The 22,820-nt window shown below is 48.2% G+C and overlaps 7 protein-coding genes across 7 annotated transcripts; 2 read left to right on the forward strand and 5 right to left on the reverse strand.

The window, feature by feature from the left end:
• Nucleotides 1-2,022: 2,022 nt before the first annotated feature.
• On the reverse strand, nt 2,023-3,325 carry V8C40DRAFT_230261 (uncharacterized protein). The gene is made up of 2 exons (XM_083212668.1): nt 2,876-3,325; nt 2,023-2,814 (listed from the first exon to the last, which is right to left on the reverse strand). The coding sequence occupies exons 1-2, from the start codon at nt 2,884-2,886 to the stop codon at nt 2,217-2,219; spliced, it is 609 nt and encodes a 202-aa protein (XP_083079228.1). The 5' UTR covers nt 2,887-3,325; the 3' UTR covers nt 2,023-2,216.
• A 1,941-nt stretch (nt 3,326-5,266) lies between these two features.
• On the forward strand, nt 5,267-6,316 carry V8C40DRAFT_11403 (uncharacterized protein). The gene has a single exon (XM_083210836.1). The coding sequence runs from the start codon at nt 5,483-5,485 to the stop codon at nt 6,155-6,157; it is 675 nt and encodes a 224-aa protein (XP_083079229.1). The 5' UTR covers nt 5,267-5,482; the 3' UTR covers nt 6,158-6,316.
• On the forward strand, nt 6,247-7,467 carry V8C40DRAFT_230265 (uncharacterized protein). Its single transcript, XM_083212669.1, has one exon. It carries the CDS (start codon nt 6,476-6,478, stop codon nt 6,953-6,955), a length of 480 nt encoding a protein of 159 aa, XP_083079230.1. The 5' UTR covers nt 6,247-6,475; the 3' UTR covers nt 6,956-7,467.
• Nucleotides 7,468-11,870: 4,403 nt separating this feature from the next.
• Nucleotides 11,871-13,155, reverse strand: V8C40DRAFT_230275 (uncharacterized protein). The gene has a single exon (XM_083212670.1). The coding sequence runs from the start codon at nt 12,914-12,916 to the stop codon at nt 12,065-12,067; it is 852 nt and encodes a 283-aa protein (XP_083079231.1). The 5' UTR covers nt 12,917-13,155; the 3' UTR covers nt 11,871-12,064.
• Nucleotides 13,156-13,655: 500 nt separating this feature from the next.
• On the reverse strand, nt 13,656-14,285 carry V8C40DRAFT_260554 (uncharacterized protein; the record flags this gene model as incomplete). The annotated part of the gene is made up of 1 exon (XM_083219155.1): nt 13,656-14,285. One exon carries the CDS (start codon nt 14,283-14,285, stop codon nt 13,656-13,658), a length of 630 nt encoding a protein of 209 aa, XP_083079232.1.
• A 3,767-nt stretch (nt 14,286-18,052) lies between these two features.
• On the reverse strand, nt 18,053-18,766 carry V8C40DRAFT_279376 (uncharacterized protein; the record flags this gene model as incomplete). Its single annotated transcript, XM_083221222.1, has 3 exons — nt 18,561-18,766; nt 18,384-18,509; nt 18,053-18,322 (listed from the first exon to the last, which is right to left on the reverse strand). Exons 1-3 carry the CDS (start codon nt 18,657-18,659, stop codon nt 18,053-18,055), a joined length of 495 nt encoding a protein of 164 aa, XP_083079233.1. The 5' UTR covers nt 18,660-18,766.
• A 520-nt stretch (nt 18,767-19,286) lies between these two features.
• V8C40DRAFT_230276 (ubiquitin ligase complex subunit HRD3) lies at nt 19,287-22,279 on the reverse strand. Its single transcript, XM_083212671.1, has 4 exons — nt 22,101-22,279; nt 21,886-22,041; nt 19,897-21,828; nt 19,287-19,836 (listed from the first exon to the last, which is right to left on the reverse strand). Exons 1-4 carry the CDS (start codon nt 22,126-22,128, stop codon nt 19,508-19,510), a joined length of 2,445 nt encoding a protein of 814 aa, XP_083079234.1. The 5' UTR covers nt 22,129-22,279; the 3' UTR covers nt 19,287-19,507.
• Between the last annotated feature and the right edge of the window lie 541 nt (nt 22,280-22,820).

Raw genomic sequence — 22,820 nt, forward strand, 5'->3', positions numbered from 1 at the left:
CTTACAGCACCTACCGTGTTATCAAGCATGCGTTGCATCCTGATACTTGCTCCCGTCCGTGATGCAGTGACCCGATATCCACATGCAGCCACACCTTGCAGAGCTGATCCAACACCTTGACCCCAGCACATTTCACATTTGTCAAGTGACTCTGCTCCTAGTTGCAATCTGCTGATATTCCTCTATGCAGTATGGATCAATACATATTAGCATGGTTCAATACCCACGCAGAACCACACAAGTTACGCAATAGTGTCCCAAAGTGGCAGCGTCATCGGTTCCTCATTCAGAATTTGCCCCCTTGTCCTTCTGATCTAGGCGTAGAAGTTATACCCAACTACAACTGTTGAAGTCGTCATTAGGTACAAGGTGCTAAAAGTGCCTGGCACTGCCGCGACCTGGCTGACCGGCTGATTGCTATAGTTCCAGCAGATGAACAAACCCAAAACTTGACAAAAACGTGTACGAACGGTATTCTCGAGTTGTCTTTGTCATTGAATTGCTTTGTTCTAGCAATTCGGTATTGGTATATCGTCTCCGGCACTCTACTTACGTCGGACTTTTACTTTTACGTTGATCGCCATACCAATCCCTTTCCATCATGATCCAATAGGGGGACAACATGGCCGACCTTGGAACTTCTGCAATGGAATCAGCCATTGGGGGCCAGAGGGTCTTGGCCGCAGGACAAAATGTCATCAGTGCATATCTAGATCGACTCAATGTCAGTCCCAATTTGCACATATCCGGGCAAGAATTGATTCCAATGTCGTGAGCGGACCCAGTTCCGCATTTCCCGAAGCAGCTGTGAGACTAGACCGGGAGACGCTCCACCGGCGTCTGGCAAACAACAAATTTTTATCCTTGGCTTAACGCGCGTATTGCCGATGTGAGAGACGCGAGCGGCCGTCTAGATGATAAACCAACAAAGAGTCAATATCTGTTTTCCCGTTCATGAGCGTTGCATTCATGGCGGCTACAATGAGGTTGCCACCCATGCCGAGCATCTCGATGTGACGCTGTTAGAGCGCCGGCTGACGGAACCAATCAGAGCCCATTTTAAGCGCTTGCGATTACCACTCGCGGTAACTCGACCCACTGAGGCTCCAAGAGCTTAGACCGAAATGGGGCGGAAGCTGAGTATGGATGGCTTGAAAGCTGAACCTCACTGGCGAGAATGCTGTGTGTAAACGCCTGACGCCTGCTAATTTGATGGGCTGATAGGCCAAACGAATCGACATGATGGGAGCAATATATCGACTCCTAGTGGGTGAAGTACGACAAACCAATATTCTTCTCGTTACTAGTCCCAATGCTTCATCTCCGAGCAACTCCGCAAGAGGAAAGAGACGAGCTACGAGTAAAGGCCGGCCCGATGTAAAAGACGGCAGGCGGACTTTATTCTGCAGCTGCAATATGCATGGCGTTTCCTGCATCTTAATCGAAACAATCACCAACAGACCTTATTCTTCTGGTTAGATGGAAACAGAAGTTCGGCCGCGGGACTTGGGCATCGACGTCCTATACACACCCCTCCTCGGGCCATAGTGCCCGCATGTCTCCTCCGGGGTCCGTAGTTTTCCGGTCTGGAGCCACCGTAACTAACCATGCAGGAGGATTTTATCCTCTATCATGTTCGTATTTCGGACATACGGACGAACTCTTCCACCTTTCTACGTTACGGCCGGGCCGCGGGCAATCTCGTCGGTGAGCCGATGGCTTGTTCGTGTTGCTTCAACCCAACAGATGTTCGTCGTCAGACTACAAACCCACTTGAGTGACTTGACAGAGATTTCTGATCCTGAAGGGAGGACGAATGGCTGAGTATCTGCTGCCATCGCTGCTTTTTCTGACTATCTCTGCTTTCTTTCATTATTGTTGCTTTCATCTACTATTGTTACTTGCCACGACTATCACTATTCTTCTTCTACTATCACCACTTTGTTCTAATACTGCTACCATTCCTCATATTTGTGAGATTCAAGATGTTTAATTACAAAAACTAATTTATGATATAGTGCTGGGAAAGCATTCTTGAATCCATTCATGTAAGTGAACATATTCACCGATTTCGCGCAATTGTATTATCAGTTTCCTAATTATTTAGACTATAGTACACACCCAATCTATAACTTCATCACCGAAACCACACAAACACAACTCCTTTCCGCCTCCTTACAATAGAGATGACCATCAAGCTGATAGAGAGATTGTTCCTAGCTGTCTGCTTCATCTTCTTTGTCTAGTTTCTGTATGAGGACCTGCCCTGGCCACCCCTTGGCCTCAAAAGTCTCCATCCGCTTGAATCCTTGGGACTCATAATAACGAACCAGTCCCCCACTGCCACCAGCATAGCAATCGAGTCGAAGCAAGGACACGCCAGCCTCGCGAGCCAGTGCGCGCGCCTTCTCCAGCAGAAGCGTGCCGATTCCCTTGCCGCTGGAGGCCCGGTCCGACGCGAGATATTTGACATACAGCTCCGGCTCGGTGGCTGGCTGAACATAGTGAACTGCCTGGCCGACTGTTATGGCGCCGACGACGCCGTTGATGACGGAAAGCTCTTCGTCTCCTGGTTTCGGGGGCGAGTAGTTGGTGTCGACGGCGATCCATGTGCCGCCTGACTCGGCGAGCTCTGTTGCCTGCTTGATTCTGTCGGGGTTGGTTGAGTGCCTCTCGGTGCCCCATTGTCCTGTTTGGCCTTTCTTTACGAGCCAGGCTGTTGCGATGTCCATGAGTCGTAGCATGGCTGGGACATCTTCAACGGTTCCTGGACGCAATGTCACGCCGTCTATGGTAAAGTTTTGAGTAACGTTTCTGCAGAGTAAATTAGTCTTCATCATTTATACTTGAGATACAATTTAGTTTTCTGACATACTCTTCGGACATGATGTATATGCCAGTAATTGAACGATGATTTAAATCCTGAAAGAGCTCGAGGGTTCAGACAGCTTGAGTGCTCGCTTTGGTTTGTGGGGTCAGAGTCTGAGCAAGTTATATATCTTTTATGTTAAGTGTTAAAAAGACCAAGTAATATCAGATAACCGAGGCAGGAATATGTGCATGTATATTACAAGCATGTGTGTGTTCGTACATCTATTGAAGCGTGAACTCATATTCTTAGCGCTATTCGGCCAATCATCGGGAGGGGTACCCCGCGCATCCATAGGATCTTCCAAAGAACCCTCTCGAACTCAATAGACTACTATAATGAACCTTGGCAAGGCATGCGTAATTGACTACTCAGCGTATGCGCAATCATTATTCTCAGTGTATGCGTAATTGAGTGACTGTTCAGCAGACACGTGGCAAAGACGTTGAGTCAAAGACGAAGGATTTCGAGTGCCCCGCCAATCACCATTCAATCTAGGTATCTCAACAAACTTGAGGGATAGATCCCATAAATTACCAACTGTTGAGCTGTGTCTTTGATGGATAATCTAAATTACCTTTTACATCCTGGGTTTAGAGAGTTTGTGCTAGTTGTAGCATAGAGACTCTTGCTCTTTTACCAGACAGACAACATGTACCGCAGTTTGAACTGTTGTTTAGATCGCTAGCACGCCGTGAAATCGTAATAGTCTAAGCTGCTTAATAGATACAGGCTGGTGGGAGCTGTATCCATAGCTTACTTCTCGTATAGTAGTTTACTCCGAAGCGGTGTTCCGGGAGGGGACTGCCGAAACGGAAGAGATGATGCGGAGAATGCTCCACCGATGGAGCGGCGCCGGTGGCCGGAGTGAAGTCCCGTCAGCAAACTCTTTTCGTTCGTGGTGCAATAAGCATTTTGTTTCAACCCAACGATGTCTTCAAGACTAATTAAATTCGTCATATGAGTCTGATGAGCTTTAGAGTGTCTGTTATCACTACTACTTTCTGCGGCCACCACCAATCATTCTAGCTTCGATGCTCTTTAGTGGTGTCTGCTACGTAGGATGCCTGATAGCTAACATAGGTCACTGGATAGCTACCCCTAAACATCTCATCTTCGACATGTCTTTCATGTGCACGGCACAAGTATATGAAGGTACAGTGCAGTATTCCTACAATGATTTAAAATATGACACGTGCTACAGTCGCAGTGTGATCGAGGTAATAGTGTTGGCCATGGTCAATGAAGGATATTGGAGCAACATAGAAGTAAGTCTGCAACTTGAGACTAGAAATCATTACCAGCCGCTAGTTTTTATACCTCCTCTCTATTTCAGCTTACTCTTATGTTTAAACACTACGATGGTTCAATCAGCTGCGAGAGCTGGTTCAATGATAAGTCGTCCCCTTTCGTTATCTTGCGAGGACTCCTCTAGTAATCTAACAGCTATGACGGTGGAATTTTCCGTATGGCTGCTATGTGAATGCGAGTTTTATCATGACTCGCGCACGAAAAGCTGTTGTCACTACCTGGTCGACGAAAAGGGGAGTGACTTGCCAGGCTTCGGTATCTACCATCATTACTACTCTTTCTGGTAACTATTTTTGGCATCAGCTATTATTACAATTCGGACCACGAGATGCTAGATAGTCAACTTGAAGTGTTTTTCAACAAATCTCGTAAAAGACAAAGAAACACCGTAGAGTAGCTGCTGGCAAGAGAGCCACAACACTATACAAACATATCTTGTCATCACTTTCTACCATTTTTTTTTTCTCAATTCTTCCGCGATTCTCCAATATCGAAACACAAATCCTTCAAATTATAGTTGTTGGCACCGTCAACAGGATTCCCGCACGCATTCGCCACAATGGCCTAGAATCACGATAGACCCCCCAGCCAAAAGCTCGTGCAGAAACTTCACAGTGACAGCAGGGGCATTCTGCCCACAAAAGATTAAGAATACTACCTCTGCCGTTTCTACCCGCGTCGTCCTCGCAAGATTGTCACCCTCGGATCGCCTTCACAGGCCAAAAGTCGATTAGGAATAGCGAGGATGCAGCAATCGGCCAGCTTCGGGATGCAAGCGTCTTCTCGGCCGGCAAGGGTGTCAAAATCTACGAGAGGCACATCTCGGGTCTCGGGATCGAAAAGTGGCATGTTCCGACACGGATATAACATGGGAAACCCAGAAAAGGTTAAAAAAAATCTTTTCTTCAAATGTCAGGAGATCTTTAAGCAATTCCAGATCTATCTAATACTCCCCGCATTCTGGGCTCTGGCCCACAGACACATGGGAGAGGCAGCCTGGGGGGGGGGGGGATTCCCGACCATCGGTTCCGAAAAATCCCTTTGGGTGCCGGAACGCTCATCCAATAGGCCTCGAGGATCGGCCGGGACTGCGGTGTTTACCCCGGATCTCTTGCCATTGTGTAATACTTGCCGCCCGAGCATCAAGTGGAGCTCGGCTTCCGTGATATTGCATCTCCATCTTTGACATTTGACTCTTGGCCGAGGCACCGCCTTTGCTGCTCCGGTGGCACACACTCGAAGATTGAAGATGAAAATGGTTGCGCCCCTGCCCGGTCGGCAAATCTCTGGCTCTATTATTTTATGTTTTTTTATGCAAATGAACTCGGATTCATCACGTCACTTGCTTTAAACCCGATCAGCGCTAGGGCTTTCGTAAATTCGCACGTGGGCTCTTATCTCCCTTTGCCGCGAAGACCGCCAGAGCCCGAAAGAACCGGAGGACAGCCAAAGAAAAAAAATCCAGTGAGACCAGTCCGGACCCCATCCAGGCGTGGGGGGAAAGATCTCTGCCATTGGCGCCAACAGGGAGAAGAAGGGGGCCGCTACCATGGAGAGCTGCATGACGGAGATGCCAGCCAGCTCTCAAGCGGACGAATTATCCCCTGGCCTTTGCATCCCAGATGTGCTGCGGGCGACGCGATGCAAAGCGCCTTGACCCAATGGCGGCTCGGCCAGGGCCACCGCTATGGAAAACCAGAGGGGCAGCACTTGTGTTCACATGATGATGATGTGTGTTTTTGGGATGCTGAGAAGGATGTGAAGGCTGGTGGGAGGCGAATCGCTGCCCGTGTGTCGTCAGATCCGTGGCCACGTCTCAGCCCACCTCCTGTGTCTGCTACCTCCCATGACACCCCCCTTGACGGCATGCCATTATCCATATCCATATCCATATCCATGACAATCTCTCTCAAGCATCCGTGGTCCCGATCTTGCGCGGGTCCCCCCCATGTTGTTACTGTAGGACGGCCGGGCTAGCGTCAGTGGCAGCGCTGTCTGGAGGAGTTACGTACGTACGAGTACCTCCTTGGGATGTACACATTTCAAATTGCTGTGACACCAGTGCCGGAGCTTGGTGAGCATAAAGAGCACGTAATCCGCTCTTCCGTGAGATTCTTTCCTGCTCTTCTCTTCATTCATCATCCATCCTCTCCATATATATTCCCAAGCTTCTCTTCCTTTCATCTCTCTCTCATCCAACTTTCCTTGTGAATAATCTCAATCATACAACCTCTCTTCCTCGCCTTACAATCTTTTCCAAAGTCAATTATACTCTAAACATCCACAACATTCAAGATGTCTCTCGACTTTGCCCGTGCTGCTCTGGCTGAGCGCCGCCCTTCCTTCTTCCTTTCTCTGGCGCCTGCTACTTCTTCCTCATACCCGCAACCTGAGAACAGACGATCCTCCGTTGCCGAGGGCTCGTCCAGACCCCGACGAGCTTCCATCAGCTCCCCTACCGGTCTCAGAGTCCTGAAGCTCGGCCCCGTCTACTACGGTGAACACATGGGCCAGAACAAGGACGACTTCTACGATGTCCCGTCCTCTCCTCCTCTCCCGGCTGTCACTCCCTCTTCTTTCCTTTCACTGGCACCGGCCACTTCTGCTTCCTACCCTCAGATGCCTGCCAGCAGCCCCGTTGCCCTTCCTGAGAGGCGACGATCCTCTTCCAGCTCCACCACCGGCTTCAGGGTGTTGAAGCTGGGTCCCGTTTACTGGGGACAGCACGCCGAGGATCACAAGGACGACTTCCACGATGTTCCCTCCTCTCCTTAGAGCGGACAATGCAATCAAATCAAAAGACAAAACACTGGGAATTAGCGATTGAATTTTTTATTTCATCATTTTTTTCTTTAAACACCCCACGAGGGATGAAGCGAGCGAAGCTACTGTTATTATCAAGACACTAAAAAAAGTTTTCGGCAATACACACACAAAAGTACAAGACGCTATCAAAATAGCGGAAATGACTCGAGAGACAGATTTTACCCTCTCCGCCGGCATTGGCGCCAATTGCTAGCGCCTGATGCTCCTGGCTTGGCATATGTTATTGGAATGGATGGATGGATGGATGGATGATCCGGGCGAATTGGGTTTTTTTTTTCACTGGCGAATGATGAGAAAGATCTTCCAACTATGGAAAGAATGTAACAGTTTGACGGGGCTATTTTAGGTATCACCTACTACTAGTTTGCAACATTGTGCTACGGGAAAGCTTCTTGGACAGATTGGTTTGATAGCAAGATATGCAGTATGGAATCAATACACAGGAAACTCTTGAACCTAACGAACACGTCCCAACACATTTTACTGCTGCTCTTGATCCTTTCCGTGGTGGTCATGTCGCCTCCCACTCTTGGCGTGGGACTGTGTCTCAGTTGAAGCGACGCTGTTGGTGCAATTGCGAGTGAATGTCAGTTTAAGCTTGAAATGCCGTGTCTCTGGTAACGTGAGGGAACGCTGATGTCTCTGCTTTAAGATTTCTGTGGCACTTTGGGAGCGAGACATTGTGGCGAGGCTGCTTGGCAGCCAGCGAACACTGAGACGGCTGGAGGATTCACGGAGTTCGGAGTCCATGATTGATAATGCGAGTACAGAGTGTAGGACTTATTCGGCCTTGTTTAACATCTACATGCCGTACAGGTACCTTACGTAGCTCTCCGTGACCTCCGTCAAATATGCCAAAAAGAGGGTATAGCGATTCAGGGGTCCGGAGCCAGCTGCGTCGCTCACTAATACACCAAAAAGGATTGTACCAGAAACTCCACGGACTCCTCCGTCCGAGGGGGATCCCAGATACGGCCATCCGGTTCCCATCCGGCTCTTCCACTTGACCGCCCGGTGATAGCCGGGGCAAGCATGGCAAAGAAAATATTTTCTTTTTTTGTCTCGTGTCACTTTCACTTCCCCGTATGTGCTGCAAGATATATGAAAAATTTCTTTGCCGGGCTGTGTAATATCAGTAGCGAGCGAACCAGCTGCTTGCAGTGAGAAAAAATGGTTCGCTTTTTATGCGAGCATAGCATGATGTGAGCGAGATGGATGGGACGCCATGGCTGGATTGGGTTACCCCGAGGCCGGGATTCCGAGGCAATGGGAGATGGCAAGCATGCTGAGCTGCGAGGGATGAGGATCTGGAACCTCCGTGCATTGGGAGCTGTCTACACCTTGTCAACTTGTGAATGCATGTATGTATGTTGTATGGATGGCTGTATGTTATGTGTGAGAGCATGTCTGTGTGCTGCAGGGGGTTTGAATGCGGACGAGGGGAAGAGAGTCAAAAGTGAAGAGTGACGAGATAAGCGGGGTATTCTTTTCTATTCTATTCTTTTCACTCTGCTGCTTGATCATATCTTTTCCGGAGTTTTTCGGTGGTTGCTTTCAATCCAACGGGCGAGATGGTGATACCAATGGTCATCCTGGATACAAAGTACACAAGTCTGCCACACTGCAGCTAGATGGAACACGAAATCTAGAATCTGGTAGGCTGTTTGTTTTTTTCACTTCGCCAAGTGCGGGGAGGGCGAAATACGTCGCGAATGGAAAATTCAACCCCCACGTCCAATCCTCGCCGTCCGTGTCTTTTCTTTCATTTCATTGTTGCTTGGCGGCGCCTCCCTGCCTTCGGGTATCGCTTCCCTGGTAAATCCGAAACGGCCGTCGCACAAGGAGAGAGAGAGAGAGGCAGTACGCCGTGGTTACATGGCAAACTTGCGGTGAATGAGAGGGGAGGGGAAGTAGATGCCGAGTAGCGAGCGAGCGGCTGAAAAGGCACATCTACGATAAGGACTAAACTGCAGTGGCTTCTTTTTTCTGCCAGGTACCACCACCAGCTATCTGCTAGTGCTTTGGTACATGTGAAGCACGTATCCCAGGAATTTCAATGGCTCTTATGTATACCTACATAGGTATGGTACGTGATTGGAGATGCTGGATTGGCCATTTCCTGAAAATAAAAACATCATCAAGAAATTAAACCAATTAGAGACTTGGAAAATGCAATCCTACGCGTCAAAGTCGTTGGTTGGTAGGTACGTACTCGCGCTGGCAAAACGGCTCTAGCTGTAACTGTAACCGAGGGTGTGAAGGAGGAAGGAGGCAAGACGAAGGAGGGAAGGAGTGACGGGTGACGGAGCGTCGGCGGACGTGCAACGGGGCAGGCACGTTGTGCAGGCATTGGCAGGAGAGGATTGGGGGCGCCAAGCACAATCTCTGTAGGCAGCCGGATTTCTCACCATTCTCTCTTCTCCCTCGCTCATCTTGCCTATCACGATCATCTGTCTTGTCCGTGGAACCTATACGAGGATCTGAATTTTTTCCCTTTTTCGCCATTGACGTGTGCCTTGCAGCTGCAGTGGCGAAGCAATAGCCTGGCCTGGACTGTACAGCAAAGGCACATTATGCACATGGCTGGGGTCGTCAAGCATCAAGCACGGAAATGCCCCGAGAGCTCCGTCATCAAGGTATCTTTGCTGCATTGCATTGATTGCGTCGCACCTCCATGGATGCCTCGGAGGGACAGGGACCTTGAGGGACCCTGATCTGATCAGAGGCCATTGACCCCACATGAGATCTGAGGAGCGAAAGGGGCCCTGACAAGCCTGACTCTGGCTAGTTGAGCTGCTGGAGCACCGGAGCCAGGACCAAGCTTGGGCCCTTGCCCCTGTCACGCGCGATCATGTTGCACAAAGTCGCCTCTGCCATCTTTGGTGATGATCGTGGCCTGGCCAGGGTGCTTTGCTATGGCTTGAGTTCGTCTCTCTGAATTCAGCAGTGCTACTACGAGTACTGCTACGACTATTCATCATGAATGCCCATTGACGGTGCTGGCTGCTACAGACGCATGTGAGAGCCCTACAGCAAAGTACCAGCATGCAGACAGCCCTTTGAGGTGGATTCGCGGTAGGATTTTGATGACGGCATCCGCCATCTCGATCTCGACTTAATATGCAAGCGCATCCTGCCAAGCTACACTCCAAACGCTCCTACGTTCCACGTCTCAAACTGGTGGCAATACAAGGTTGTTGGGAATAGTAGCTGATTAATCTGATCAAGGCATCACCTTGTTGGATTTTAGCAGCGAGCTTCAGTATTTCATCTATCAGCGAGGTCGATTTAATCATTCATCAGCTGAGTAAGAATCAGAGCTGTCACCAGCCACGTAAAGTTAATTCATTACGGCCATGTTATACTAAACCTTATCAAACATTTGCACAGGGCCTCTTCAGATTTGACACATCCATTGATCTTTTCGGGCTTTAACCGTGATCTACGGGCAGCTAAAAATAGCGTCTATCGTCTATCATGGAGTTTCAATTCCGTGTAATGCCCGATGGCATATTTGCCTCCAAACCAGATCTCTTCTTGCTCATACCAACGGCATCAAAAGGATGAAATTTATCGCGTGGAGCCATAGTCGTCCAAAGATGAAACGATACAATGGGCTCTCGTCAAGGAGTGTTCCAAGACAAGTGAGCCGTATCAATTATGAATACCAACTCCATGTGGCATTTCTATTAGTATGCGCACCCGCATCGTTCATCCACATACCTCGTCTTGACAACGGTTATGTAGCCATTGGCTTCACAGCGTGAGCAATCTATCTTGCGAGGGGGTCCATTGTTGCAATATGGGCAGTAGATTGAGGGGCCTTGACAGCAGTACACCCAGCACCTCCCTCGGCAAACATTGCACGACGCACGTGTTACCTCCTCAATTGATATCTTATACCAACCCTTACCACGGCACTCTTCACAGGTTGGATCTGGTTTTCGTTCGCGGGAACGGTCAGAGTCCCTGGACGATCCGCTCCGAGTTGAGTAGCTTCTGCTTGACCGGGGCATTTTGAATGGCAAATGACGATTATAGAATGGCTTTGGATACGAATAATCTGTCTGCAAGAGCGATTAGTGTGGCAACCTGAGGTTCTCGGAATTTGCAATCAAGAACTGCCTGACTTGGAATTCTGATCGAGCTATCAAAGACGTAGAAGCTTGTTGTTGATTCTTTTACACGCAAGCAACAGCCCAGGATACTGACGATACTTATAGCAATGCCCTTGCGATTTGATGGCGTTGGAAGATGCAGTTTTGTGATGATATTTTGCATTTCTTCATTACCGAACTGTGAAGATTGTCGTTATTTGCTGCCACTGTTGTGTATCGTGACACTTGGGAACAGCTTCTAAATGGCTCCCATTGTATGCCGACATTTTGCAATACAGAGAGGCTAGCAATCAGGAACTCGGGAGGGGAGAAAAATGGAGCGCCGAGTCTGCATGTTGAGGAGTTGCTTTGAAGATGCCCGGCCGTTTGTAGAAGAGGAAGATGCTTTTGTTGACCGTGACTCGTCACATGGGCTCTTGATGGAGCATTGACTCACACATGAAGTACAAGTAGACGAGGTGCAAAAATGAAGATTCCACATATGAAAACATTTTTTATTTAATATTGATGGCGAAGCTATAAATGAGAAGCATATAAGAGTTGGCGATGGAGCCTCCGTTGTGGTGTGGTTGCGCAGAAAACCGACGAACTGAACATGCACCTTGGGCAGTCTTGCCCCCTAACCTACACCAATACCAGAAATGCCATAGCTGTCATTTCGTTGCCTTTTTTTTTTAATTCTACAATATTTTCATGACATTCTGCAGTCAAATAGGATGATTTGATGTACGTTGCATTACTCCCAACGGTCTCTATACATGTTCTGTATCGGCAGGCGGTTGTTATAGTATTTATTCAATGAGTTCACATAACACGGCAGATGTTCATACGAAGGCAATCAACTTCCTTAAAGTATACTTGCACAGTTCTCGGCTATCATATCATACATCAACAAAACAAGAAAATGAAAGAAGACTCCCTAGAAGCCGATCAAATCCAACTACACCTGCCAGGCCACCGCTCTTCTTCTCCCTTCCGGATCAATGACTTTCAAGATTGCCCTCCAGTCAATCTCAATCACCTCCTCGTCCTGTTTCTTCGCAGCATCATCATCGGCCTCGTCATTTCTCCGTCTCAGAAATGAAAATGAGTTACACTGCTTGCCCTGGTGAAACTCACACCACGCCCGCTCATGCCTCCCCTTGACCCTCAGCCTCGCCTCCCTTATCCCCGGATCCGCCAACAGCCTGACCAGCCCTTCCAGCGGCGGCCTATCAAACACCCTTTTCTTCTGCCGCAGAAGCAGTCTCGAAGCCGAATGGGGTCTCTCCTTGGTCCCAGTGCCATCCTCCACCACCAGGGTCAAATCCGCCATCTCGCCTCTCACAGCCATGTCCTGTAGGAACGGGCCCAGATCCTCCCAGAGCCATCCTCTCAGCCTATCGATCCTCATCTCTAGCTTTCGCACCCTGCGCCTTGCATCTTGCGACAACAGGAGAAATCGGCCTCCTGTCTGTCGCAGCAGAAGCTGGCTCTGCGCCTGTTGCTTGCTGCTCCTTTCCACGTCATCCGGCAGATCCTCCGCAGCGTCATCGATGAAGTGACGCACATGGGAGGCGTGGTTGCCCGTGAGATCTAGAAGGAATGTGTTTGACGGTCCGTAGAAGATTGGGTGGGCGATTGCGTATATGGATGGGTGGATGAGGAAGATGGGCACTGGGCTGATGCTGAGGGAGCTGGCTGAGCAGGGACAGAGGGGGATATTGCCGTCGTTTGGGGCTGTGAGAAGTTGCTTGAGGATCAGCGATAAGATGTCCACGGGAAGGTCGAACAAGTGAAGAGACTCGGGCATCGTGGTGTGATTCCAAAAGAAGAGAGCACTCAAGGTTTATTGGTGCCCTGTTGCTTGCCTGTTGCGAGCGGCACGAAGGCAAATTCGCTGTGCAGTGTATCAGCCTAATGAGACCAGGAGGCACGTTATAGATGTCCAGAGCCGTGAAAGAAGGTGTTCTTTTGCACTATGTAAGTGAGAAATGAGCTTTCATAAGTCCAAGGTATCTACAGAAAGATACTTGGGCAATGCGACTGTGCAGATGGAGAATGTGGGGTGACGGCGTGCATGTTTTAAGGCTGGGATTTGCCCTTCGGAGTTTAGAGCGCCGAGTGCGACGCTGAAGTAATTGGCCAAACGTCTGCGACCACCAAGTTCACGCATGAAGATACATATGAATGACCTTAATTTATTTATCATTACGTACAGAATAAAATTCAGTTTTATTAAAAGAGTAATAAAAAATGCCTTGCATAATTGCATCATTAGGAAGAAACTTGAGTGTATCGAGAACATCAAGATGGCACGGTAAAGAATTCTTTGCAGTACGACGCAGTAGTGGAAGCGTATTTGAATGTACATGTATATTCATCACATAAGAATTGCGTCTCTCCTGCAATAACCCTGCTACTTGAGCTATTCTTGAGAGCAAGTAACCTGTATATAGCTATGGTAAATAAAGCAGATGTGGTATTCGCTTTTGATTGAAACATCTTTTGAAGTTTAAGTGCGATCACAGCGCGCATTATCAACATGGCTCCTATGGTCCATAGAGAGTTGTTTGTAATTCAACGACTGCAACCTCGACTATTCTGAAATAATCCATGAATAGGTCATTTTCTTTTTCTAGAGCATCAATTTTCATGTTGCATTTTTTGATGGTCTCTTTGTTTCGTTTCGTCCTCTCCTCCTGATTGCGGATGGTTTCTTCAAGGTTCTCAACTCTCTGCATGAGTTTCTCGACTGTTAACTGCAAGTCCATTCTGGCCTTCTTCTCGATGCGGTCGTGTTCTTGCATATGGGCACAGCGGTCTTTGAGCGATCTGATCTGCACGTCGTGAAGCTTTACGCGATCGAAATCATGAGCGCAAGCTTGTTGATTGGCCAGATACCCTTTGGCTTTCTCGCTTCCTTGTTCGTTCTCGTCCTCGTCATGCTGCTGCTTGTCTTCATTGTGGTCTTGTCCGTCTCCGTCTCCGTCTCCATCTCCATCTTCATCTTCGCTTTCTTGGTAGTATTCAGCCTCATCGTCTCCTTCGTTCGCGTTGCCATCATAGGTCTCAGAGGCCGCAGCACAACAAGATATTTTCGATCTCTTTCGATATTCGTTCATGAGAGTTGAAGTCTTTTGTTGTGCTCCCGTCAACGGAAAATTGGCAAAAAAATCCATCTTGCGTTCCCCTGGTGCATGATTTGAGCTTGGTAATGGGGAAGTTGTAGTGCTTCGTACTTGGTTGTAGTATTAAAGTGTCCTCCAAAGGAAAATAAGTTTTGACCTTGGTTTGAAGAACGATAAAGAGTTGAAAAAGAAGAGAACACTGTATAAGAAATAAAGTGCATCACGTTTGAGTAAAGAGGAGGCATGAGAGTCAGTGGCACGTGATGCATAGAACTGCTGGCAGTTGTCAGTGTTTTCTTGAAGCTCATATCAAACGGAAAAGATGATTGACAACTGCCTCTTTTGTCTGGAAGTAAAGCATCGCATACTCGTACATTCACTAAACAATATTCAAGCCAAAGTTACCTATTCAATTAGCCGTAAAGTAAGCATCCGTATTCACCGCTAGTTGTCATGAATCGGCGTGTTTACATGGCCATCAAAGATAATGTGAATCAATCGATTAGGCATCACTGTTCCACAGAGAGCATTCACATTATCGAGAGTGAATGACTCCTGCTGTAGCTTTCCGCCTCTATTACTACACACAAATATAAAACCATGCCCCCTTTTGAACATTCCATTTGCTCTTTTCTTTCTGTTTTCGTTATAGCAAAATGCTTCTCACATACTGCAAGCATCATGACTCTTCCTACTTAGAATAATGTAAGTGAATCGTCCAAAAGCTCGTTTTTACGGTCATATTGTCGCTCCAACATCAGCCATAGTCACACTCCGTACCGAATTTACTATACCAACTCTACCACATATAAGATGTTGCGCTTTTGAGTCTTCAGGTGGACAAGAGCCAACACCCTTGAGATATTACCGAATCCAATGTTCACTCAATAAGTGACTCCGTCTGGTGTGGTAACGAGACTCCACGACAAAACGTACACACCTACTACAGCGCCTGGTTTGGCAGCCCTCCGTTGTCCGAAACTCGAACCGATCTGAAGCATCTGGCCAAGGTCTACAAGCGTGCCCGCAAGTGTTTCACCAAGCTCTAGGAGGCTGAAGAGGGCTACGCTGCATCTCGTTTCTACTTCGCCCAAAAGGAACGAATGACCTACATCATGTTACACAATGCCCGAGTGAGTGGAGCGCCAGCAGTCCACCGCCACTTGTGCAGGGTTTGGCAAAATTGCCAAATCGAGGGAATGAGAGGCGTTGACGTCCTCGATTTCTTGATGGAGAGGAAGGAAATTGACTCGACTCACACAAGTGTCTGGGTTTGATTCAATCGTTAATTCTCTCAAACAACAGGAGCTTGCGATTGAGCCCCCATACAACGAAAGCAGCTGCTGCCAGCGTCAAACCAGAACAATCTCAGTCAAGCCCTACAGAGAGTTGGTGGCTACCAAAGCAGAGTTGGCGACTATTAAAGAAGAGATGACGACAGTAAGAGCAAATATAACGACTCTCAGGGACAACGTCGTTCAGATCAAGGAAGACTTAGAAGTCATCGCGATAAGTGTGTACATAATGCGACGACAACTAAACCTACTTCCTTAAACCGACTTCCGATCACCTTTGACAAAGAGAAAACCGCAAAACAACAACTGGCAGCTTTATTTTTGCCTCAACTATTTTACCACCAACAATTCACCGCCTATGCTTCATTTATTCTTGTGGAAACAATTGTGGTTCTATTTTCTTTCTTTCTTTTCTTCTTTAGTCAATCAGACTACTGGCATACGACGCATCGGAGAGGCACGACTACTATGGGCGAGATAAAGAGCCACAAGCCACCCCGTCTTACTTTTCAGAGCTGAATGTCAAACCGGGAAACAAAAAGCGGTTTGAGGCTTTAAGATCTGTCTAGGCCTACCGTCGAAAAGATCTTTTCAATTTTGTCTTGCCATACTAAGCCTCACCAACGTCGTCAACATCAAAGTATAGCTTCCAAGGTCAATTATAGCACTATGGTGCCAACCTGGCACATTACCTTACACAGAGGGGATGCAGCAGTCTGGACAGCATCTAGTCGTGACGACGAATACAGTGTTCTTCAAAACTTTACGGCCGACGACGATAGATACGACGACGATAAATTCCACGACGATGCCAGAAGCTTTACACGTGTGCGAGTCGCCACACCTCCCACCCCTCAGGATTGAGCTAAGCGATCTTGCCATCGATCATACCGATGAACAATTTCTAAATGCTCAGGCCGCAGTAAAAGCCTACTGGAGACAGGCAACTAATATGACCGAGGACGAACAAAAAGAGTATCAGCGCCTAATCAAGGACAAGATGTATAAAATAGAAGGGAGAATGATTACGAGACCCAGCCACCATAACATCTATCGAGCTTGTCGCCATAAGCCTAATTGGGCGCGTTTTATTTTCCTCCATGCAATCTATAAGGATTTAAGGAACCTAGACAACCTAAACAAATTTCTTGCTGGTGAGCGTGGTTATACGCACCTTGGGCGCAAGGATTTAACATCCACTTATCGCAAACATCGCCCCGTCCCAGTCGAGGGGACTAAACGAAAGAAAGTACGACGAGCAGCCCATTAAAGAACAAGTTCAAGAAAATCAAGCCAACGACGTTACCATAGCGATCTTAAAGATGGATGAGAATGCAAAAACAGAACGAGATCATCACTGTAAAAGAGAGAAACCGGGCGCTCAAAGCCTCGAGTTTATGCAGCTCTTAACGCAACGAGCAATGGTAGATTAAGGGAGGGAGGAGAACTTTGAAGAGAAAGAATGACGGACAGTCTTTGTTTCAGTAAGGAATTAGGGACGCATAAGGTGACTGGCAAGGGGCGCCAGGATGGCAAAGTCATTTGGGATACTCTATCATAACTTGCAGAGAGAGGGATTAAGATGTGTCAGGATTACAAGGTCTATTGAGATACTCCATCATAGCTTACAGACAGGAGGAATGGGATATAATCGCAAGTAATCATCTCAGACTCATAGTAGCAAATAAGGCGATCGTCTTTCGGAGAACGAAGCTGCAGAGAAAGAGGCCTTTGGAAGAACCAGCATGTTATCCATAAGTATAAGACCACGAGTAGTATCTTTTGTATTGTCAGCTTTGATCAAGTATTTAACACTTTTGAAGCATTCTCAACCGCATTACAGCCATCGTCTCCTCCCACCAAAGATGTTTTCCAACAGCTTCCCAATACTTTCTCACATCTTGCTCGCTCACTTCGTTCACGTTTGCAGGGTTGGCGTTTTTGTAGATTCTCTACAGTTTGCATATTCATTATATGCTGCCTCCTGTGTCATGTGTTGAGCATCCGAGGCATGCAACTGACGAAGCGTATCGAGAGCATGTTGTTAATGGCAAAAGTCTCATACTGAGGAAGCCTAGCAGAAACGCTGACTTGACCACTGATTCCAGATCCAATGTATAACAAGAGAAGACATCTCGGCTTCTCCATAACGATTGCATAAACACCCCATTGGCAGTGGCATTCTGTGGGAAATACCTGCGCCAGTACCAGCTTGACGTACACCAGAGACTTTTTGTCAAGGTTGTTAGTAACAGTTGCATTTAATTAGTTACCAAAAGTGAATGTAATAAAAATATAATGGTGCAAGTATATACTAGAGAAAGTAGCTAACAGTGCAAATAGTGGCAATACTAGTAGATAGTAACTACTAGGTAGTAGTGAAAGAGGGCAGTAATAGTAGCAGATGGTAGCCGATATAGAAGACAGATACACTCTCTACTCCTTGTCCCTAATAGCATCTCTAAGGACTTTACAGCTCCCAACTCATGTGCAGCTTGGAACCCCATACCCCAACATCATGTCCTATTGCTTCAGCACAGCAGCAGGGGGAGGCCCCAAAGGAACTTCATTCACCGGTAAAGCATTTTCCTCATCCGGCCTCTTATTGAATTCCTGCACCGAATCAAATCTGTCGCCTCCATATGTATGGCTGGGATATGCAGTATACCCTGTAGAGTCATTTACAGGCCCGGGTGTCACATTGGCCATGTTATAAAAATCGGGGGGACCGTTTCCCTGTGCCGCAGAGGCTACTCTCCGTTCATGTTTCCGTATCACTCCTCTGAACAAGAACTGTGAAAGACTTCGTTAGTATCATTGCCGAACTTTACTATATTGTTGAAGCAACTATTACTTTTTCGTACGCTCGTGGCTGCAAGCCCTTGTTGAGTCTTAGCTGGAAATTGATAGCGAGGATGACGTGGAATATGATGATTGCTGCAACGATAGCCACAATAATGTAGTATTTTGTATAGGAGTGCTGATGTGGTTGTTAATAGAATGGATATTATTCAGTACGGGGAAGCTTTACTCTTTCTCCAACGTAAATAAGTACGTCGTTGTGAATCAGTGAGCCGAAAGGCACATGCTCATTTCGCGTCTTAAACGCTGTGAATACCATTCTCGGCATAGTCACCACTGCTTTCTCTTCTCAGTCAGTCCGAAGAAAAGGTTCGTAAGGTGGTATATAGCCTCTAGCTGTCAAGCATATATACTATAGTGCCAGAAGGAGGGCAACTGTATACTAAATACAAGTTTGCTGAGCTACATATCTCAGTGGCATCAACCATTTGACGGCCCTTGCTTCTCCCTAAAGCGGAAAAAAAAAAAAAAAATTCAGAAAAGAGTCATACAACAATTGTATGTCTAGCGGGTGGCGGAGCACAAGAGTCTGTGCTTTTTGAAGTTTACCTAGGTCCATTTTGAAGATTTGTCTGAAGATGTCTTAACTAGAACTAACTAGGGATCCCTCAATATATATCACTCCTAGTTTACTGATTTAACTATCGTTCCCATAGTCTACTTGTCTTAATTTTTATACGTAATTAGTCAAATTAATGCAATATTTTTGATACTTGTCCTGCGATGGTGCTCAAATATCGTGGGATGATGTCTATGGAGTAGATCTGCCTAAGTGGGGGAGGTGATCTGAGCCAGGGGCTAGAACTTCATTTTTCTTTGGTAACCAACAAGAAGCCGTCTGACTCAGATAGCTCCAGCTATTGAGAAGCATAAATCTTTACTTTTTTAAAGTATACTCTACGATAGATGGAGTACGACGTTGGTGGCACTAAGGAATTTGTACTAAGCCTCCTTGACATAGAAAAGCAAAGAAGAAACACTTGTAGAGAGCCGTATCATTCAATAACCCTCTTGTAGTCGCTAGATACAGATACTATCAAAAAGAGAGGGTACCGCCGCTGTAATACTTTTGCATCCTGTAACGCCTGCCATAATATATATGTACGCAATATCTGCCTATAAACCCATCCCTCCTCCGGCCCAGGCGGGAAAGGCATCCTCGGGGTTAACGGCGTTGCCTTGCGGTTGCCTCTGGTCTTGACGCTCCGCCTCGTTGTTCTGGACATGCTGCTGTTGCATTCTCTGCCTCCACCACAGGAGCAAAACAAGGGCCCCCGTAATGCCGATGATAAGAGCACTCTCGATAACTCCGTCCAGAGGGTCCTCGCCGTCATCCTCGATAGTGCCATCGTATATGTCATCATAGTAGTCCTCGTCGTACATGAGTTCATCGTCCTCTAGGAAGTTGGCAATCCACTCTGACAGTGACCAGTCCTGCTTTTTCTCTGTACAACTTGTCAGCAAACATCCTTGACTCCCACCTCTCTGTTCGGTTATTAACTTACTGGGCTCGTCTTGAATGGAGTGGATTGATCCATTAATCAACGTGTTCCAAGCACTTCGTATCCGAAGCTTAAGCAGTCCAAGGGTAACGGGGAGGTACGCTTCATCATTAACCGCCAACGCATGGTCGTAGAATCTCTTGGCAAGATGGAAATCCTGTGTCAGCCCGACGCCATTTTCATGCATCCAACCCAAGTTGAATAGCGCTTGAGCGCTTTGCGAATAGTCGGAAGCGCCTGTGTAGCACTGTACCGCTTTGCCGATATCCCGCTCCGCGCCAATACCATAAAAGTAGTAGTCGCCCATCTTGACAAGGGCATCGACGTTTGCCTGCCTAGATGCCCGCGTCCAGTAAATGAGGGCGAGTGCAGGGTTATCGAGGAGCCCGGATTTGTCCTTTCGTTTGCGCAGCAACTCGGAGAGTGGGAGTTTGGATCGAATCGTGTCGAGGACATACGCAACATTGGTCTGCGCCTTCTCGTAACCCTGCTCAGCCGCCAAAAGGTACTCAAGAAACGCGAGGTCGTAGTCTCCAGCCTCATACGCGTCATTTGCGTCTGCCCACGATGAGACAAGGGGCTCTGCCTTTTCAGCCACGCTCTTGTAGTAGCTCAGCGCCATGCTGCACAGCTTTTCGCGACCCAAACCGTGGAAAACCAGTTCTGCTAGATAATAGTTGGCTTCAATGTTGCCATAACGAGCGGCTAGCTCAAAGTAGTTGTTGGCGATGCGAACATCTTCAGTGCCGCCTTGGTCGAGGTATAACTGTCCCATCTGGACCTGCGCTGGGGCATAGTCGTGGTCAGCGGATACTCTGAACAGCTCTACAGCTTTGACAACATTCTCCTTGACGCCGTAGCCGTGCAGATACATGAGCCCCAAGCCATATCGCGACAGTGCATCGGCTTGTGAGTCGCCGCGATCAAACCATAGCTTCGCTCTATCAAAATTCTGGGTCACTCCGTCTCCTCTTAGATACATCCGGCCGAGGTAGCCGGCTGCCTTACCGGCCAATTTCTCGATGCCTGATTTGGCATTGTCTACAACGCGTCCATTCCTCCAGTATCTCGACGCAACTAGTAGGAAATATTTCCTGGCGAGCTCGTAGTCGTGGTCCAGCCCTCGCTGACCCTCGTAGTAGATGCGTCCTAGGTTGAATGAGGCCTTTGAATCGCCCTTTTGAGACATGAGATCCAAATACTCAATGACATCGCCAATGGCAGCGTTTGCATCTGAGTTGGGACTAGGCTTAAAGGCATTCATGCCGGCACTTGAAGCACTTGCTCCTTCTCCATATAGCCCACCGTCGTCATCTGCAATGCGCCATGCCTGTGATACCCACGACATTCCACCTGGGGGACCAGAGCGGTACCACTCGATGGCCTTGTCTGCTACGCGCTTGTAGTACTTGACGGCAGTCTCACAGCTCTTGGTAGCTCCAATGCCTGCTAGATGGCGGAAGCCAGTGGCCATTTCGGCTCTGGTATCTCCTCGAACGGCGGCGAAGGTGTAGTAGAGGAGCGCTTTGCCTTGGTCTCGAGGGACAACATCGCCAATACCTGTTGAGTAGTACAACCCAAGCATGTACTGCGCTGTGGTGTTTCCATGGCTCGATGCCAACTGGTGGTAGTACTTGAACGCAGCCCCAAGGTCTCTGGGGTGGCTGTAGTTGCCAAAGAAGTTGAACTCGGCAAGGGTGTACAAAGCATCGGAGTTGTTTTGGTTGGCAGCCTGCTCAAGGAATTCCACCGCATTCAACAAGGGACCGCTGAGTGTTGTCTTCGATTGTGATGGCGCAGTGACGGGTCCGGTTGGGATGGTCCTGAGAAGCAAGCGCAGGACTGAGCCGAATATTCCGGACGACTCTCGCCTTCTCCGGGGTGGTCGTGGGATCTTTCGGAGCTCGGCAAATGCTGCATCAACGAAATCGTGTCCTTTGGCTATGTCAGCGTCTTCCACAGCAGCTTTCGCATGGAGAAGTGTCTGCTTACCAGGTTGCGAAAAGGCAGCACCTTCCTGCCCTCCTGCAGCATCTAAAAAGGATTCAACCGCATGTTTATCAGCACCGGTTTGCGCCGAGGCGTCGCTATGGCTGCCGAGAGGTTGCTGATCGGGGGAGCTGATGACGGCTGAGGCCTGCGCAAGCACTGAGACAACCCGCGTGAGCTTGAATCCAAGCAATGCACAATCCGGATGAGCAACTTACGGAGTAGCCAGGCTATCCAGCCTCTCATTCTGGGCAATTGCTATGTGCCTATGTTCGGAATAGATGCCCGCGGCATGGCTATCGTGTAGAAAAGAGCAGGCGGTGCTTGTGAGTCGCAAGATGTTGCATCCGATCCAATTCGGTATCGTACAAGCTGTCCACTACTCGGAGAGTAATAGGTAAGCTTCCGCTCCCCATTCCGCGCCATGGCGTGAGATGACTAATCACTACTGTACTGTATCAGGAACTGCCTGACTGCGTGTGGCGTCATCGCCGCAGCCGGCACGTGTGGCAACGGCATGAAGAAAGAGCAACGATTCACGTTGAAGACATGAAAAGTCAAAGCCACTACATGCATGGTGATGACAGCTGCATTATGCACGTCTGCTGCCCAAAATACATTTTTATTTATGTTGTCACGGCCTTGCATAATCTACCAAGAAGCAGCTGCACAAGATCAATGGCGAGCTGCGGGTTGGAACAGAGATGCCCGGCGAGGTGGGGCCGATTCGGCCAGGGTCTCCCCCAATACCCCAAGCGCTGGCTGAGATCCAGTGGCGCTGCCAGGCGTCTCATGCGCTGAACGGACCAGAACTGTACAGAGCACAGAGCACATTGGAGGCACTGGCTGGCGAGTCTCCCTGCCTGGAGCTCACAGCGCTAACGCCGCCACTTTTCAGCCGTTACGCGTGAAAACTCAGGGCTGCAGCGCGTTAATGG

The sequence above is a fragment of the Trichoderma camerunense genome, assembly GCF_050948025.1.
Source record: "Trichoderma camerunense strain CBS 138272 chromosome Unknown V8C40scaffold_1, whole genome shotgun sequence".
In the NCBI taxonomy this organism is placed as follows: domain Eukaryota; kingdom Fungi; phylum Ascomycota; class Sordariomycetes; order Hypocreales; family Hypocreaceae; genus Trichoderma; species Trichoderma camerunense.